This window comes from Bubalus bubalis, chromosome 6 (assembly GCF_019923935.1).
Source record: "Bubalus bubalis isolate 160015118507 breed Murrah chromosome 6, NDDB_SH_1, whole genome shotgun sequence".
NCBI classification, from domain to species: Eukaryota; Metazoa; Chordata; class Mammalia; order Artiodactyla; family Bovidae; genus Bubalus; species Bubalus bubalis.
Window position 1 is genome coordinate 83984483 of NC_059162.1, and position 19856 is coordinate 84004338.

The following is a 19856-nucleotide window of genomic DNA, read 5'->3' on the forward strand; positions in this document are numbered from 1 at the left end:
GAGCCCCATTCCTAAGAGGATCCAGTGTCAAAATAGTATTGTTTGAAAGTTCCAGCAGCTCCAAGTTTGAATGTAGACTCTACCATTTACTTAGTCTGCAACCTTGGGCAAGTTACTTAGCTTCTCTGAGTTGTGGGCTGACCCACTGTTACATGCAGCACTGTCTGTCCTATAAAATTACTGTGAAGATTAACGCCTATCGGGTATGTAAAGCACCTAATACACTGACTGCCACAGAGCAGGCGACCAATTAATATTGGCATAACATAAACAAAGACTGATTGGTTGATGAACTTTTCTATATGGAAATCTGGGGTATTCTTCTGGGCACAGTTCCTCAACTGTACACAGATAATTCTGCTGAGTCTATATATTTAAAGAATAATTTTAAAAGAATCATCTTAGGAGAGCCTAATGAGAGCAAAACAAACATATTATCAAGTTATTAACTACTGATGCTGTGTATAATTACTGCCTTATCAGGGTTAGTTATTTGCAGAATATGGGAATGACACTAGCTTTTTAAAGTACGTTAACAATCAGACTTCCACACAGAAAGTTGAAACAAAAGGCAAAAAACAGCTGGAGAAGCTGGGCTGTCCATGGTACATGCACAGTGCACATATGAAAAACAGTCAATCGACTTTTAAATAAATCACTAACCACAAGTATTTGCAAAGCTTTTTTATGTTGACTAAGTGTAGTTACACACAATGTCCCTTCCATCAGCAAACATTCAAAATCCTCAGAATGTATTACTACCTGAATATGTTCAAAATCTCATTCTTTTGTTATAAGTGTTTTTTTTTTTTTTTACGTGGGGCGGGGTGCGGGGGAGTGGCGCTGGAGACGACTTTTTTATACCCCAGTGAACTAGAGGGGACATTTAAATAACGTGAAAGATGATGGTAGGACTTGGTGGTTTTATCTGGGAAAATACTGTTTCTTTAACCATCTTCAAGTTATTGGTAATGACCAAGCTGATGATTTTTTTAAGTAATGATGGTTAAAATACATAAAGTCAAGGTAAGAATGAGTCTCTACCAGGGAAAATTTCTATCATCTGGACATTGTTTTAAATCCTCAAATGCTTGCTTTAGGAGGAACATACCTCTGTCAAATGTTTTTCTGCAAAGTACACAAACATTAAAGATCGTTCTGCACCATTCTTTTCTTTGTTGTCACAGTCCAGTGCTAAAGCCAATTTGTAAAAGAATACTGTGGGTTTAATGCCTAATCCCTTTCCCTCCGGTACAGGTTATCTGGAGACAACAGGATCTTGCAAAATGCTTCATTCTGATTTTGGCTTTGTGACCTCAAGGGGATCAAACACCCTGGAATCGTTATCTGGTTGTGTTCTTTTAGCTTTACTCTTTTAAAGGTCTCCCGGTGCAACCGTGCTTGTGATCTGGCCCCACAATGCTGTCGGGCTGCATTTGCTTTTACGTCTTCACACTAGGATATCATATAGTTGCATCTCTCAGAGCAACTCCAATAGACTGGATTTTGAGAACTCTCAGGGCACAGTAGTAGGAAAAGAGCTGAAACTGAGCAGTAATGTTTGCTGCGGGCATGGAGACTGGGACTGTCGTCACCAGGGCCAACTTTCTGCCAAACTAGCCAAAACACTTTCCCCTAGTCGAGCCTTGTCCTTAATTTTCTGAGAACATGCCATTTTCATACTCTGTCCTGCCTCTGTGTCTTTGCTCACGTCTTCACCCAGAACACCATTCCATGACTTTCCATCCCCCTAACTCCCACTAATGCTTACAGTTTACAGCTGAACACAAGTCGCTCATTTTGGATAAAGCTGTCTTTAACTATTTTCAGCCCATGCCACAGAATTGACTGACTGATGTGTATGTGTGAGTCTGTATGTATATATGTGTGTGTGTGTATATATGTGTGTGTGTGTGTGTGTGAGCTTATGTTGTTGTTTAGTTGCTAAGTCATGTCCGACTCATTTGCAACCCCATGGGCTGCAGCCCACAGGCTCCTCTGTCCATGGGAATTCCCAGGCAAGAATACTAGAGTGGGTTGCCATTTCCTTGTCCAGGGAATTTTCCTGACTCAGGGATGGAAACTACATTTCCTGAATTGGCAGGTGGATTCTTTCTCACTGAGATACCTGGGAAGCGCCGCCCCCCACCCCACACGCACACATGGGCATGCTGCCTGTGCATTTGCTCTCTCTCCTCAGCGACACTGGAAATCCACTCGGGCTGAACCCACTTCTACTATCTATTACCAGAGGCACACTGCTAAGTGTCTAATAGGCCCAGAGTTAAAAATCAAGGTGTGTAAACTAGGAAGTTTGACCTCGTTAAGAGCCAACAATAAAATTACCTGGTAGAGGATGTGCTGGGTAAAGACCTCCTCATTGCTCCTGGACTCATGCTGTAGTATGAAGAACTTTCTAAATCTGAGAGAGAAAAATTGGGACCAGTTCCTGCAGCTATTGGTGCTAGAATTAAAAAAAAAAAAAGAAAGAAATATCAGGTAAGGTCTGTGAATAAAAGATCAATGAGAGCATATTTCAGTGTTACATTTAACACATTTTATATTTGAATTTATATGGTTAGCTTATCCAAATTGATCAGTAATGAACTCAGACCTTAAAAGAATTCTAACAATAAAAATCCTCTGCATCAGAAGGACATATATTTTTTTATAACACATCTTTCATCTTCCCTATTTTTTTGTAATGGTAAATTGTCACTAAGGGTGCCATATTCCTGGATGCTTCTAACAAATACCTTCACATTTTGGTCTGCTACTTTTCTTGAACGACTAGCATTCCCTGGGTTTTTCTAGCTTTGTTTGATTGTGATAACTTCCACACATCTGTATTTTGGAATTAGTTTTGAACTGCAAATTCATCTTTTGCAGGTCACCCAATCCCAATTTCATGCGATGAGAATGTGTGATTTCCCCTTACTCCCAATCCCCTCAGCACCCTGCATACATCTTAACTGTCTGTCCCACCTTCCAGTTTAAGGCAAGATCCTCAAACTGTGGTTCCTGAGCCATAATTTTTGTAGGTAAATTTGTACTGGAATAGCTGCACACCTTCATTTACATACCATCTCTGCTTCCACACTGCAAGAGCAGAGTAGCTGTGACAGAGCCCATATGGTTCACTATGCTGAAAATATTTATATAGGAAAATTTGTTGACCTCTGATTCAAGGGACTGTTAAAAATAACTTTGACTACACATGATTTTCAGGGCTGACCCTTGTGTGAGATGTGATTCTCTGCACTTTTTATATGTCCTGGAGCCTCTAGATATCCTGTTTATAGGAGTAGCTTAATAAGTATTTTTAAATGAATAAATAACATCTACCAATCTTAAAAGACATTCTGTGTAAATAGTGGTGCAATTATATACATGCAAGGAATCTGTTCTTTTGGAAGATTATACAAGGCGGGAGCAATAGATGCATGTTTTTCTGTATCAAGGCATTAGTTTGAGAGTTTTAAAGCCCATAGAAGTGAATATATAAATAAATTAAATAGAGGCTCATATCCATAAGAAGAAAGGATAATTAGGAAAATCATGAACCAGGGACTTTCACTCTTTCAACCAATGATTACTGAGAGTCTGCTACTGCCAAGAATTACGCTGGGTAAGGAAGACACTTAAATGAATGGCATGGTCCCTACCCTGAAACAGCTCTAGAGAGTTAGGCTGGCAGATCAATTTCAATACAGTCTGATAAGTCAGTCCTTTGCTAGAATTATTCCTAGATATGGCTGCATAGAAGTGGGTATCTAACTCAGCCAAGGGATGAGAGGTTCAAGGGAGTAAAAGGGCCTCAGCAAATGTGAGGCCTGGGAAGAATGTTAAAAGGACAAGTAGGTTTTATCCATTAGAGGAATGGAGGCCTTCTAGATAGAGAGAATAGCATTTATACAGGTAAGAGAACACAAAATGTGTATTGGATTATGATAACTTGGTATGATGTGGTACATATTAATAATACATGGGGAAAGGGGATATTTAAGGTCAGGTGGTAAAGAACTCGCTTGTCAATGCAAGAGATATGGGTTCAATCCTTGGGTCAGGAAGATCCCCTGGAAAAGGAAATGACAACCCACTCCAGTAGTCTTGCCTGGGAAATTCCATGGACAGAGTTGCAAATGAGTCAGACATGACTTAGCAACTGAAGAAAAACAATAACAATATGAAGGGTAGGTAGATTTCTTTAAGGAATATGAATTTGAGTTCAGTCAGTTCTCAAGTTTATAAGCTATGAAGCTCTTATCACACTCCACGATAACCGGACTATTGGGATTATGCTACTAGTATCTAATATAATCCCTTACGCTAGAGGCAGTCAGTGAGCATCGGTCAAATGTAATTGATTGTTAGTCAAAGGAAAACCAACAAAGTACAGGAATGCAATTGTCAAATCTGTACTTATAAGCTAGACACGCCACCTGTCAGGAGGATAAGTATGGGGTGTGGGGGTTGGGGCAGCTGAAGAATATAATCAATAAAACCAGGGAGACCAGTCGAGTCATTTAAATAAGAGAAGATGGGGGCATGGTCCAAGGGATAGAAAGGAGGAGTCTGGAGACAGCTGTTTAGGAGCTGAAATTGAGAACATGTATTGACTTCTGGAGTGTGGTAATGGTGGAAAACGAGGGCTACAGGATAATTCCTAGGACAGATGGTTGGGAAACTGGGGAGATTGTGAAGCCATAATAAAACTATGCAATTAATAAACAGCATGAGGGGCAAAGCAATTTCTAGAATAAACACTTAGTTGTTTGATAATGGCAATGGCTAGACCTTAATCACAACTATCATTATACAAAAATAGTCACTGCTAAGAAATAGAAAATACTGAAATTCACAGCAGTTCAGTTCAGTTCAGTCACTCAGCCGTATCCGACTCTTTGCAACCCCATGAATCGCAGCACGCCAGGCCTCCCTGTCCATCACCAACTACCGGAGTTCACCCAGACCCACGTCCATAGAGTTAGTGATGCCATCCAGCCATCTCATCCTCTCGTCCCCTTCTTCTCCTGCCCCCAATCCCTCCCAGCATCAGAGTCTTTTCCAATGAGTCAACTCTTTGCATGAGGTGGCCAAAGTACTGGAGTTTCAGCTTTAACATCATTTTTTCCAAAGAAATCCCAGGGCTGATCTCTTTCAGAACGGACTGGTTGGATTTCCTTGCAGTCCAAGGGACTCTCAAGTCTCTTCTCCAACACCACAGTTCAAAAGCATCAATTCTTCGGGGCTTAGCCTTCTTCACAATCCAACTCTCACATCCATACATGACCACAGGAAAAACCATAGCCTTGACTAGACAGACCTTTGTTGGCAAAGTAATGTCTCTGCTTTTGAATATGCTATCTAGGTTGGTCATAACTTTCCTTCCAAGGAGTAAGCGTCTTTTAATTTCATGGCTGCAGTCACCATCTGCAGTGATTTTGGAGCCCCCAAAAATAAAGTCTGACACTGTTTCCACTGTTTTCCCATCTATTTCCCATGAAGTGATGGGACCGGATGCCATGATCTTCGTTTTCTGAATGTTGAGCTTTAAGCCAACTTTTTCACTCTCCTCTTTCACTCTCATCAAGAGGCTTTTGAGTTCCTCTTCACTTTCTGCCATAAGGGTGGTGTCATCTGCATATCTGAGGTTATTGATATTTCTCCCGGCAATCTTGATTCCAGCTTGTGTTTCTTCCAGCCCAGCGTTTCTCATGACGTATTCTGCATATAAGTTAAATAAGCAGGGTGACAATATACAGCCTTGACGTACTCCTTTTCCTATTTGGAACCAGTCTGTTGTTCAATGTGCAGTTCTAACTGTTGCTTTCTGATCTGCATACAGATTTACTTTCTGAAATTCAAACACATCTCTCAATGACAATCTCTAATCGAGGAAGGTCTTTATTTCAAAAACAAATGGTTAGGCTTGACAATGAGTGTAAACGGAGTTCTAATGAACAATTTTGCTAGTCATTCCCTAATTTGTTTTTTATATCAAACTTATTTGCATAATTTCTGCTTTGATTTCATAATACTTTATGCCTTAAATAGGCCATGGGGTGCAGAGGGGATTGCTGTGATGGGGGCGTGGATCACCCATGACCCCTCTTAGCAGCCTGGCATGTAATAGGTGGGTTTTGTTTTTTTTTAATTTATTTGGCCGCACCGGGTCTTGGTTGTGGCACACGAGTTCTTCCATCATTCCTTGCAGCATGCAGGATCTTTTCCAGTTGCAGCATTTGAACTCTTAGTTGTGGCATGTGGGATATAGTTCCCTGACCAGGGATCAGATCCAGGCCCCCTGCCTTGCGAGTGCAAAGTCTTAGCTACTGAACCACCAGGGAAGTCCCTTAATAGGTGCTTACAGTTTGTGCCTTCATGGAGCTTAGAGATTGGCATCTCTTGTTAACTAAAAAACAGGATAAGGCTAATCATTCATGGTCTCTCTTGTTAACTAAAAAAGAGGATAAGCCTGGATTTAGTTTTCTTCACAAGTTTCAAGATGGGGTTGAGGCTTCAGCCGGATGGAGCACTGTGGAAACTGCATGACCCCACTCCTTCTTCTTGGAAGGAAACACAGAGCAAAATGTGAAGAAGATGGACTTGACTCAACGAGAGAAGTCTGAGGCCCCCCATCTGCTGGTGAACATCCAGTTGCTCTTACATTGAACACTTTATCGTGCTCTAGGGCTTCCCGGGTGGTGCTAGTGGTAAAGAACCCACCTGCTAATGCAGAAGACATAACAGACGTGGATTCCATCCCTGAACTGGGAAGATCCCCTGGAGAAGGGAATGTCAATCCACTCCAGTATTCTTGCCTGGAGAATTCCATGGCCAGAGGAGCCTGGTGGGCTACAGTCCGTAGGGTCACAGAGAGTTGGACATGACTGAGGTGATTTAGAATGCATACACACTATCATGTTCTCCTCTAGAAAATGTATTTCGCCATGATTATATTTTTAAAATGTCAAGGGAGGCAGAATAGGTGAAGGGAGAAGAATACTCGTGTGCATGTGGTATGTCCACTTCTCAGAGAGAATAAAAAAATAATTAAGCCCACAGAAATGTTCCTTAACTTGCCTGTGTATTTCCTTCCTGTGAGCCACTTAGTACACTGAAGCTGTAATCTACCAACATTTGGTGTCCTGGCAGCATGGGACACCTCCCATAACACCTATTGATCTCTGGTGAATAACATCAGGATTTGGCAAACTGATTATATATGTCTTGAGTTTTAAAACCTCACTACATTTCTGAAATGAGACTGGGTTTCACACCTGGGTTACATAACCCTAATAACTCACAGATCCAAATTCTGCTTTTTTCAAAAGAGTCTTGTAAGGAAACATCGTTCAGTCCTGTCTGCGTGTATGGCTGGTATGCATGTCCGCTTATTGGAGTGGATTCTGATTCAGTGAAACTGTGAGAGCCAAAGAGAAAGGCTTTTTTATATCTGAGGGTAGAGGTCACGGTCAAAATATCATTGCAATGTACTGGGTATTCTCGGTGCCTCCAATCTGGAGAACAGAATTCTTGCCAAGTCACTAACAATTCAAAAGGTGGCCTTTTGGTAGGCTTTTCTGAGAACCTGGGGGCTCATGTTTTGAGAAGCACTTTATTTATTATACCTAACTTAAATCTTAAACAATCTTTTCAGGAAAGGCACATTTTCTAGATGAGGCGAACTAAGCCCTGGAGTGAGGTTAAATCACTTGCCCTGGATCACAGAAAGGCAAGGATGAGAGACAGCCAGGATTAAAATTCAAGGACATCTGACCTCAAAAGCTGGGCTTTTTCTGTCGTACCACCCTGACTTTCATGTACAATATTGGTCTTAAACTTGAGATGATAAAAGGGTATATATTGTATCTGCCCCCACAGGGTTTATAACCTAGTGGAATAATAAAAAAAATTATACCTGAATATCTAATGCAAGGCTAAATGTGTTAAATCTCACAGGGGAAATGAATAGATGTGTTAGGGAGGTTCAAAGGAGTAATAGATCTCATTGGGTTGTGGGATCAGAAAAAGGGCTGACCAGGAAGAATGGGTGCTTAAACTGAGCTCTCAAGGCAGGTGAGGGTTTAAAGAGGCCCAGAAGGAGACAGGAGAGGGTTCCTAGGCAAAAGGGAGTATGTAACGTAAGTTTGGAGGTAGGAGGTAAGAGAGTGATCTGTGGGATCCATGACATTTCCGAGAATGGGAGTGATAGAATACTTATGGAATTGAGGAATGTTGCTAGTGCAGGCTTCCTAGGTGGCTCCGTCGTAAGGAATCGGCCTGCCAGTGCAGGAGATGCAGGGGATGCGGGTTCAATTCTTGGATTGGGAAGATCCCTTGGATGAGGAAATGGCAACCCACTCCAATAGTCTTGCCTGGGAAAGTCCATGGACAGGGGAGCCTGACGGGCCACAGTCCATGAGGTCACAAAGAGCTGGACACGACTGAGTATGCACGCGTGAGGAATATCAGCACAGCAACAGCATACAGATGGAACAGTGGGTGGCTGTAACTCTGGAGGTGGGGAAATCAGCTGATAGGTTGATTTGGGAGTCCTGGCAAAAAGGAATGGAGACCTAAACTACGCTGTCAAGGATGAAAATAAAATGTTCACAGTTGGTATCCGTCACCTCTTCCAGCATAGTGAATAGGTATAAAAGGCAAGTTTCTAATTACACACAATGAAAGGGCATAAATAAGCAAATAATCATATTATTCTAATAAATATAAAATATAAACAAGATGTATATAAGGAAATGTGCTAATGAGGGTATTATGTCCTTTTTGCAAATCAGGGAAATGCATCTGCCCAGGATGTCAGGCTGGGCTTCTGAAGCTAACGACTAAGTGCTTGCTGGTTTGGTATAGAGATTATGGCCACTGCCAATCAAACATGGGGATGTTACGGAAGGACTGGACCAGCCACAACACTTCCTTTCTGCTCCGTACTTTGTGAAACTGATTTTTCTCCATGTGTACTTGACCATAGGCTTCATCATTTTTTCTCTCTTATTAATATATAAGATTTTCTACCCAACTGTATTGAGCACAATTTAAGCTCTGTAAGGACAGACATCCCAGAGCATAGAAAAAGTGCTGGTCAGGGCCTCGGAGAGACTGTTTATAGAGTCTAGCCCTGCCAATAACCACCAGAGGAACTTGGTTAAGTCACTTAGGCTCTTTGGACTTCATAATGCTAGGAATAATTATAATAAAAATGAAAATCCATTACCACTGCCAGCAGCACCATTTACAGCACTGATACGGTCGTCACCATCCCAACAACAAGGACTAACACTGACCAAGCATCACTTTTGGGCAGACCCTGGCTAAGAGCTTTAAGCTCCTCATCCTATTTAATCCTCACAACACCACTAGGGAGGACTGAGGCATGAGGAGGGTTAGTAACTTTCCTGGGTCATGAAGTTGGGGGGTTACACCAGGTGGCCTTTAATGCTACAGATCCCACAGTCTCTTTTATATCCCCGAACAGCTGATGAGCAATAAATATGTTTTGAATTAAAAAGAGTAAATATGTATTCTCTCCATTTGCACTCCCTCCCCCCAAACTTTAAGCGGTACAAACTGACACTTAGAAATCTGTAAATACACATAAATGGTGAGAAAGGGCTTCTCATTCCTCTTAATTAGCACTGCGATTAGTCCAGCCTAAAGCGTTTGTGGATTTTTGCTCCACCGAGGAGTTTTCCTCAAAAGGTTAACTTTGGGGAATTGTCTCTTAGATTTTACTCCTAAATCATTCATCCCCCTGCCCCCACCCTTCTTTCCTGTCATCTGTAGAACGTAGTCTTTGTGTCATTTCTTAATAAATGGTTTGCTATTAAGGAATCATTACAGTAATGTGGGCTATTGGAAGAAAGGGGTTACTTTAGTAGCCAACCCTCTTAATGACCTGCTCTTCAGTACACATTAGTAGTTGGATAAGGTTGTGGTTATTGAACTTCTGCCATCCACCAGGGACAATCTGCTCAGGCTTGCATTGTTGGAAAGAGAGGATGATGGAAAAAAAATTTTTTTCTATCCAAAATTTCAAGCTACTCTGCCTGGGAAATGACAGGCACTGAGTTTACAACTTGCTTAATGGGAGTCAGCGGGGAGTATTACCTAAACGACCAGTGTGGCCAGTCTATGGTTAAAAGCACATCTTCTCTGAGAGGCTGCATTTGGTTCCTGTTGTTCAGTCACTCAGTCGTGTCTGACTCTTTGCAACCCCAAGGACTGTAGCATGCCAGGCTTCCCTGTCCTTCACTATCTTCTGGAATTTGTTCAAACTCACGCCCTTTGAGTTGGTGATGCCATTCAACCATCTCATCCTCTGTTGCCTTTTTCTCCTTCTGCTTGCAATCTTTCCCAGCATCAGGGTCTTTCCCAATGACTCGGCTCTTCACATCAGGTGGCCAAAGTATTGGCGCTTCAGCTTCAGCATCAGTCCTTCCAAGGAATAATCAGGGTTGATTTCCTTTACGATTGAATAATTTGATCTCTTTGCTGTTCAAAGGACTCTCAAGAGTCTTCTCCAGCACCACAGTTCAAAAGCATCAGTTCTTCGGCACTCAACCTTCTTTATGGTTCAATTCTCACATCCATACATGACTACTGAAAAAACCATAACTTTGACTATATGGTCCTTTGTCAGCAAAGTAATGTCTCTGCTTTTTAATATGCTGTCTAGGTTTGTCATAGCTTTTCTTCCAAGGAGCAAGCATCTTTTAATTTTGTGGCTACAGTCACGGTGTACGGTGATTTTGGAGTCCAAGAAAATAAAATTTGTAGCTATTTCCACTTTTTCCCCATCTAATTGCCATGAAGTGATAGGACTGGATGCCAAGATCTCAGTTTTTTGAATGTTGAGTTTTAAGCCAGCTTTTTCATTCTCCTTTCACCCTCATCAAGAAGCTCTTTAAGCCAGCTCTTTAGTTCCTCTTCACTTTCTGCCATTAGAGCAGTGTCATCTGCATAACTGAGGTTGTTGTTCATCAAATACTTATGGAGCAACTCTAATGTGCCAGGCACTGCTCCCGGTGCTTGAGATCCATCAGTGGACAAGATATATAAAAACCCTTGCCCTGGTGGTGTTTACATTTTAAAGATTAAAAATCACACTGGCCCTCCTTCAAATCTGCATGACAACTAAAGAAGATGGAATAATGGCCAATAGGTATCCCCCAAGAAACACTATGAGGACTTCGTAGTGGATTTCCAACTTCTAAAATAAGCACTGAAAGAAAAGAGAGGTCCATTTCTCTCCAGAGTGCATACTCTAATACACTCACTGAGACTTTGTGAACTCGTACTTTAAGACTAGAGGGGACAAAAACAGTCCAACAGCAGCACACAGCTCTGGGGGCCCAGCACAATTTAGTGTTGTTTTGCATGCCAGTGGCAAAGGCCTTGTAAGAAAGTCCACGTCACAGGCACAAAGGAGTGAACATGGGAAAACACTTGGTCTTCTTTCTATCAAAGGCGCAGTTGTAAACGTACAATGCTATGAAAACTCAAGCAAATCTGGAATCATCGTTAAAGGGAATTAACTTGGAAAGTAATTTATGGCAAGAAAATTCAACTCCTTTGTTATCTTCCTTTTACCATAATATGCTTCCTGAACACTGCCTATGAGAAAGGGCTTTTAGAAAGAAAAAAAATAAGTATAGTAAAATTAACTCATTTTATCAATTTGTGCTCTCGGCCAGAGTTTCCTGACTGTGGCTACGAGGGGCTGTAAAACTGATGAATTTGCATGGAAAAAGAAACCAGTGTAAGTAATTTGTGTAAGAGGGAACACGGACATAGACTGCTATAATTCAGACACCCTGCAGATAGCAGACTGCTGCAGTGTGAGCAGTTATGGGTTAGAAAAATGACCACACTGCAGTCAGTCTGACTTGAATGGAAATCAATCATAAAGGTACTTTCTCTGCAGCTTCAACACCACAGTCTTCAGCAACTCCTTTGCCAAGCAGATTTCTGGTCTGTAAACCATGCGCTGATCTCCTTTCCCCTTTCTTCCATTCTGAAAGATCTGGCCAATGAAGGCAGGGAGTGTGTTTTTCCAGAATGGAACATAAAAGAGAGGCACTGAACTAAAACAAGGGTTTCCCTTTATGTGAAAATGAACTTCCCTGCTATTATAAAATTGAAGCAATGTTTTTTATGAAATGAAGTATTAAGTGCCAAAACCCAGCAGAATGCTTTAACCCTCTCAAAGGCATCGCTAACACAGAGCACCATTTTCACACATTCATGTTTTGAGAACCAAAGGTAAGGAATATGTGTGCCTGGGGTGGCAAGAAGGTAACAGAGGAATTTTTATTTCTAAAAAATTTTTTTCTTTTACTAAAATAAGAACCATTCACTGATACCCTCCTTCCTCCCCACTATGAGCCATGAAGCTGGTTCATCTTTGATAGATAATTATTAGGAGTTCAATTTGTAAATAAAGCATATTCAGGCACTTTATCTATAATCATAAAGTCCAGTCTTGGGTCTCAATAAACTTCCATATCTACTTTATAAAGCAAAGGACTGTCTGCTACTTATTTCTGTATTCTCAGCATACAGTAACTGATGCTTCATACATTCACATGCAACAGATGATTATTGAGTTGAACTAAAATTATATGAGCTTGTTAATGAAAAATGGTGAGGAACTAATATTTATCAAGCATTTATTGTGTGCTAGGCAATGGAATAGGTGTTTTATCTGAATTATCTCATTTCATCCTTGCCTGGGGACATGGAATGTGTATTTGTATTTATTCTCATTTACAAGTAAGAAAATGAGCTGTGCGGTTAAGCAGCAAGATCCAGATCACAGCTAAACATGTGACAGAGCAGGGCCTTGAGCCCAGATATCTAGATACCTGCAAAGAAATACAGGTGAAACACGCATTTCTCCTTGTCTTTCCGTCATCACTGGTTACTGGAGGGATGAATTTAATAAGATTTAAATAGAAAAATATTATCACCCACCACATAACTGGCAAAATGACTATCTCATCCTCCCCCTTCTCACTTCTTTCTTCTTAGAGTTCTGAGTGTCAGGCAGTAGTGCCTTCACTGGGTGAAGAGCCAGACACAAGGTCCAGCTGAGCAACCCACAGTGGGGTTAGTGATGCTGACGGGTCTCTTGCATTTGTGGCTTCTGCCTTTGGGACCAACACTGATTATCTGCATTTAAGAGTATCATCTCATCACAGCTTTTGGTTGAGGTCGAATGCACTACCTGTTTAGTATACAATACAGCCTGGGCCATGGGATTAAGTCTTTTCTGACAGGGGATGGATCTGATGGCCTAAAAGGTCTTTTCACCACAATGATCTATAAACCAGGGATGGGCTTCTAACGTAACCCTCTTAACCAAGAGTGCACTGGGACTATCCGACTATTAGCTATTAGGAAACCAAACTATGTCAACAGAGTCCCATCCCTACAACCTACAAATCCAGCCATCTCCAACAATTCTTAATATTTTCAGCAAGACCTGTCTAGTTTTTTTCCTCTTCCATCTGTTGAAAAATTCTGGGTGCTAGTATGTCCTCATACCAATCACATATTGGATTAAATCCGTTCCCAGTATTTGACCTAAAATGTGGCTTTTCTGAGTGTGATTCCCATCAGTCTTGTCCTTGACATGCCTATAGAGTCATCAGCAATGGTCTCTATAATCAGCAAGAGTTAGTGAGGACACTATATTCCAACAAAAATCTCAACATAGTATTTGAAGTCTTATTGTGGGGTAATATAAGAATTCTGTCAGGCTTTTGGAAATCCCCAAAATGTCTTTTAGTTCCCTAAATATTACCTATTGAATATAAATATCTGCTCTGTAAAAATCAAGGCTTATGAGTGCATAAATAAAGACTTACTAAAAACTACATTGGCAGAAATGACCTCCAGCATGGTCATTTTTATGTCCATAATGAAAAAGAAAGTGAAAATTTTCAAATATTATAAAACCAAATACTTTTTAAACCTGAAAAAAACCCACAGTATGGCTGGCCACTTAAAAGACTGTTAACATGCTCAGTGTTTAGACTGAGGATTTTTAAATATCTTGCTATCCATTCAAAGACCTGGAAGAGAAATTTCCAGGATAACATAGACACATAGGCTTTGGCTGAAAGCTTGAGGAATAAAAATTTTTTGGATTCCTAAAGTAGACAAATTAGATCTAGTATTGGCATGCTCTTATTCTATCAGAATTACTAACTCTGAAGGGGTCACTAGAATGGTCCTGGTAATAAATTGATTTTTAGAACATGAATTCTATAACCAATCCCTGTTAATTTATACACACACACACATACACACACACATATTTTAAATAAATCTGCTGATAGTATGGTCGGCTCAAAGATCAACTCTGAGTAAAAGATAAGAGACAGAATCCCTGTTCAATAATAACCACAGTAGTTACCATTGCTGAGCATCTACTATGTGCTAGATGCTTGGCACTTTCCACTTCATCCTTAAAACACTCCTGAAGGGGGCTTCTATTTCCATTACTCAGACATAGGCCCAGCACACAACTGGTACTTAATAAATCTTTGCTGATTGAATAAATGATGGTTACCTATAAAGAGAACACAGCTGAGAGGGGTTAAATGTTGCCCAAAGTCAGCTAGCAGAGCCAGGTCACCTATTATCTCTATAACTATTTTATAATACCATGATGCCATCTTGTATTTGATTTCATGTAATACATCATCCAAAGAAAGAATTACCTAGAAAAGATGATAAATAGATGAACAGATGAGAAGAGATCATAACAAAACAGTGTGTACATCAAGGTGTTAGGTGTTTTGCTTTTTCCTGAGTCAAATCTTTACAATAAAAATACTCATAGTCTGGCAAATTTAGCAGAAGATTCAGCTAAGAAAAGAAAACAAGAGGCTGTCTAAATCTTGCCATAAGAACTCACTGCTTCAACCAGGAAGACTGTAGGGGTGTGTGTGTAACACACCCTTCATGCACTGCATTGACTGATGGGTCTGCTGATGTCATGAGCTTGTCCTTATCCTAGCTCTGATTTCAGCTGAGATGGTGATCATAACACCACTCCCAGAGCACACAACAAACAACACAAGGTATGCACACATTTCAATTTGTAGGTAAGCGTGGGAACACTTTATTACTTTATGTGGCTCTTTCTCAAGTGGGTGAGGAGAGGAGGACAGGAAAAAAAAAATCATGTTTGGCCACACATACTGTGAGCCAGGACTCAGAAGAATGAGTAGTTTGATGAAAATTTCTATTACTGCCAGTTCATTCCATTTGTTGCCAGCCTTACTGTCCAAATATTCACCCCAAATATGTCAAGAAAATTAAAAGAAAAAATTTATACTACAAAACATCCTTCTGAACTAACTCAATTTCAGTATTTATTTTGAAAATTTATTGAATTATAGTAGAGGAAACCCACTAAATTAAGCCAGTAAGACTGGCATTTTTTTTTCTTCCTAAGAGTATGGCAATATTTATTACTTTATCTCTCGATGAGGGGCTGATGAAAACTAGAAAATAAAACATTTGCAATGTCATAATATATTCAGAATAAGGTGGCTTTGACAGGCAAAGTGAAAAACACATACAGAGTCAATCAGTATTCTCTATTTCATAATGCAACAGATTTTCTTGAAAAACTGCACTTTGGAGATAGGCATTTTGATTTTTTTTAAAGGAACTCCTACTCTTTTGTGTGCTGCACATGATACCCTTACTCTGGAAGAGGTGCCATTGACTTCCACAGATAGAAAATGTGTGATGTTCATTTTAAAATTACTAGTAGAGCCTGCTATTGACCATCTAATTATGCTGAGTTCCATTTATAAACATAGCTAACCACTAAGTTTATGGAGACTTTTTGTGCTGCTTTAATAGGATATTGATCGAGAGCATAGTTTGAGTGGACTGCCATTGAATTGTGTAATGGCAAACAAGAGGCAAGGTCACAGCCACTGTTCATGCTACGGCTGCAGTCTATTTTTTATTATAATCTTTCTGGTTCTTCCCTTAATGCTCAAGCCCAAATGGTTTCTTTCAAAAGAAGAACTTGCGTAAGAATATAATCTTGATTTTAAAAATAATTTCCATGCCCTGATCAAAGGTGAACCAATAGGCCACTTGTTCAGAAAAGAAAGTTTCATATCTACTCCACTTTAATGAAGACCTAAAACCCAGCAAATCTTTAAAATGGCACCCCCGAAGGACGAGGACATTCAGAATCTCTTATCCTATACTAATTTCTTCATGAGCCTTTCTTTGCAAGAACATTTTGTAATTTTCAAGTTTGGGCTTGTCCCTGTCAAAGAAATTCATTTCCTCGTTGTACCTTGGAGGCAAGTTAATTCTGTTGTAGTTGCTCCATCGTGGCAGGTTAGACTGTTACCAAAAGAGTTCCTACTAAATTGCTGGCCAGAAAACCAAGGGTGTGGATGTGGGTTCCCCAGAGATGCACAAAGGACCTAGACACTTCAAAAAGAATTTTACGAATGAACTGCAAGTTGGATCTTAGCAACGATTCCCGTGTGAGAATACAGAAGAGTGCGCATTTCTAAAGCAGCAAACAGCCACTAGGGTGCCACCTCATGCCAGGCTGAGCAGACGCCTTCCTCCATTCACTCCTGCTCTCCATTGACAAACACCTCGGGAATTCTGTAGCCACCCAGCAGCCTGGCTTTGTGGCAGAGCCAGGACGGTTCAGCTGCTGGATTTTAATAGATTCTGCAGCAGTGCAAGGGGAACCCCAAATCAGTCTGGGTAACTGAGAGTGGTTTTCACACCCAAAGATTCTAAGGCTGGCCACAGTGTACTGAGAACCCTGGCTTTTCAAAATTCCAGGGCCATGAAGTCATCCCCAGCCACGAAGTTTACTTAACCCTTGCAGCCGGCTCGGGTGTACAAACCACGGCTAGAAAATTAGAACCCGTCAGGCCAGAGTCACAATGGCCTGTGTGTATCTGCGGTTTTCCTCTTTTCCCAGTGAAGTATTTAAGGTTTCAGAGTCACTCCACCAACTTCAAGAGAGTCAGCACTTTAGAAGGAAATGGGCAGAAGGAGTGGATTTTTTTTAAAGGAGGATTTTCTGGGTTCATACCAGGAAGAATATCTGACAGCCTCAAAGCACTCACTCTGAGGAAAACATTGGTGCCAAATAAACAAGAGAGGGTGCTGACAGAGAGCGCTATCTAAGCGGCATCATTCAGCCGCCAGTGGAGTGGGCTCTCTTTGTAGCAACTTTATGGGAGACAGACCCATCTGAAAATGCTTCTAGAAGGCTTTGTTTGAAAATGCAGCATCATGTCAGAGCCATTTCAACAGATGGTTCCTGCCTCTTTCCTCACAGTATTATGCTAAAACAACTTCAGTGACTCTGAACCTCATTGTCAGCACTTGTAAACCCCCTCCCCCAGAGCAGAGAAGACTTCTCCCTTCTCTCTGGCAACGTGTCTAGTGGTCTGTATTCCACCCTCCCTCCCCCAGAACAAAGTAATAAATAACCAGAACTACTTTCAGATGGTCTGAGCACAGGGAGGGAAAAGGTAGAAAAAGAATGAATGTACATTTACTTTTATGCTACAGACTTGCTTTGCTGCTAAGAAAACCAGAACTATCCTTTCTTGCCTTTCACGGACTCCAGATGATGCAAAAAATTAAAAGTTAGGTACACAGCAGACAGGCTTCCCTTGTAGCTTAGATGGTATAGAATCTGCCTGCAATGCAGGAGACCTGGGTTTGATCCTTTGGTCGGGAAGATCCCCTGGAGAGGGAAATGGCTACCAGCTCCAGTATTCTTGCATGGAGAATCCCATGGACAGAGGAGTCTGGTGGGCTATAGTCCATGGGGTTGCAAAGAGTCAGACACAATTGAGCAACTAACACACACATAAACACACACACACACACACACACACGGATGATGCAAAGAAAGAGGTAAAGAAAGAGGGACATTGCTGGGAGACAGCAGCAGGAGCCTCTGATTCTAACAGGTGTGTGCAAGTGAGAAGGATAATTAAATGTCGAGCAACCTTGTCACTTGACCCTCATCTCTGAATGTGCAAGGCTAAGCTGGCAGCCCTTCCTTGCGTTTCTCTGCCATGGCCACCCTGTAGTAACAGGATTATAATCAACAAACTTAGCACGTAGTTATTTCAGTGAATCCTCATGAGGAAACACTGAAATAGCATCTCCCTCCTCTATTAAGTTTAAAAGGAGGAAAACTAAAAACAGAAACTAACTGGAAACCTGGGGAATGTCAATATTTGTTTAGCAAATTTAAAAATTAAATTCAAAATGTCCAGAAAGCGAAAAAATTTTCAAGCTAAGGCCACCATCAGTGTGAATGTTCTGGACCACGTATGTGGTTACAGTTAGTGGTGATGAGGGCACTGGGTGGGGCTGGGACAGACAGGAGGAAGATAAGAACTGCGCAACACAGTGGAAGAAATTCTAAGACAGTGAGGACATTAGAAACTTTTACCTTTTGCATCCAGGTAAAAGGCTAACCTATAGAAAGAGTAAAGGGATCCTGGTTGGGGAAGTGGGAGGCACAGGTGATTTGTAAAGAAGTGAGACTGTTCTGTAATAACGGATGCATTTGTCAAAACACATAGAATGTAAAACACAAAGAAAGAACCCTAATATAAACTACAAACTTGAGTTACAATAATATATCAGTATCAGCTCATCAATTAAAATGAATGTACTACACTAACAAAAGATGTTAATAAGACAGGAAATTGGGGAGGAAGCCACATTGAAATTCTTTATGATCTGTTAATCTAAAACTATGAACTTGAACTTCTCTAAAGTCTATTCATTAAAAAGGAAAAAATCAAACCTGAAAACAAATCCAGGAAAAAACTGTAATTAAGTACTTTACTTGTTTTGGTCTACCCAAAAATCATTTTAATTTTTTAACACAAAAATTAATCATTGAAAAGCTTATCAACTCTAACAAGAAATCATAATTTAGTAAAAGTACAGAATCTTTGGATTGTTTGCTTCTATAATTGTTATAGGAGTCTGTGTGTTAGCTGCTCAGTCGTGTCTGACTCTTTGTGACCCCACAGACTGTAGCCTACCAGGCTCCTCTGTCCATGGAATTTTCTAGGCAAGAATACTGGAGTGGGTTGCCATTCCCTTCTCCAGGTAATCTTCCCAACCCAGGGATCTAACCTGGGTCTCCTGCATTGGCAGGTGGATTCTTTACCACTGAGCCATCAGGGAAGCCCTACAGTTGGTTATAGGAGAGGTCATGACCAAAATGTCTACAGGCAGTTGAGTACAGCAAAATGAAAAGAGCAAGTTTCTGAACTTCGAGCATCACTGATTCCTTCATCTACAAAAAGGGACAATAACAGCAACCATGGGAGGACTGAATGATGTCTAGCACAAGGCCTGGTACTTAGTACTTGATATACTCTAGCTACGATAATTTTTCATATTAGTTTAGCATCATGCTCCTTCCAGGACTAACATCATGCATGAAATTAACTTATATGCCAGTTAGCTTATTTCTATCTCAGGGTTGCAAATGCACCCCAGCCCCACTTATCAGGAAAAAATGTCACTGCAGCATTTAAGTGGGTGCTTAGCATCTCTACCGTGGGGAAGGGGAAAACACTGTAAGGAACGGTTAAGGATGTTGACGCCATCATGTGACCTGAATGTCTAGTCTTTCAGAACAGTGTGTGGGTGAGGAAGCGTGAGCAGGGGATCCTTCCCCCAGCAGCCAAGGCAATCTTGAGACACAGACCCTGACAAACCTGGATTATAGATCTGCGGGAGGGAGGGGGCTCTGCATGGCACTTTGGCCTGAAGCCACAGTT

The 19856-nt window shown here is 41.0% G+C and overlaps 1 protein-coding gene across 4 annotated transcripts in view; it reads right to left on the reverse strand.

Annotated features, from left to right (window-relative positions):
* The window catches only part of NFIA (nuclear factor I A), a 405480-nt gene that overhangs the window by 121481 nt on the left and 264143 nt on the right, over positions 1-19856 (reverse strand). For all 4 annotated transcript variants that reach the window (XM_025289454.3, XM_025289453.3, XM_006055921.4 and 1 more), the window contains exon 5: positions 2347-2464. In XM_025289454.3, the coding sequence (XP_025145239.1) occupies positions 2347-2464 (118 nt within the window). The remainder of the gene's footprint in view (positions 1-2346; positions 2465-19856) is intronic.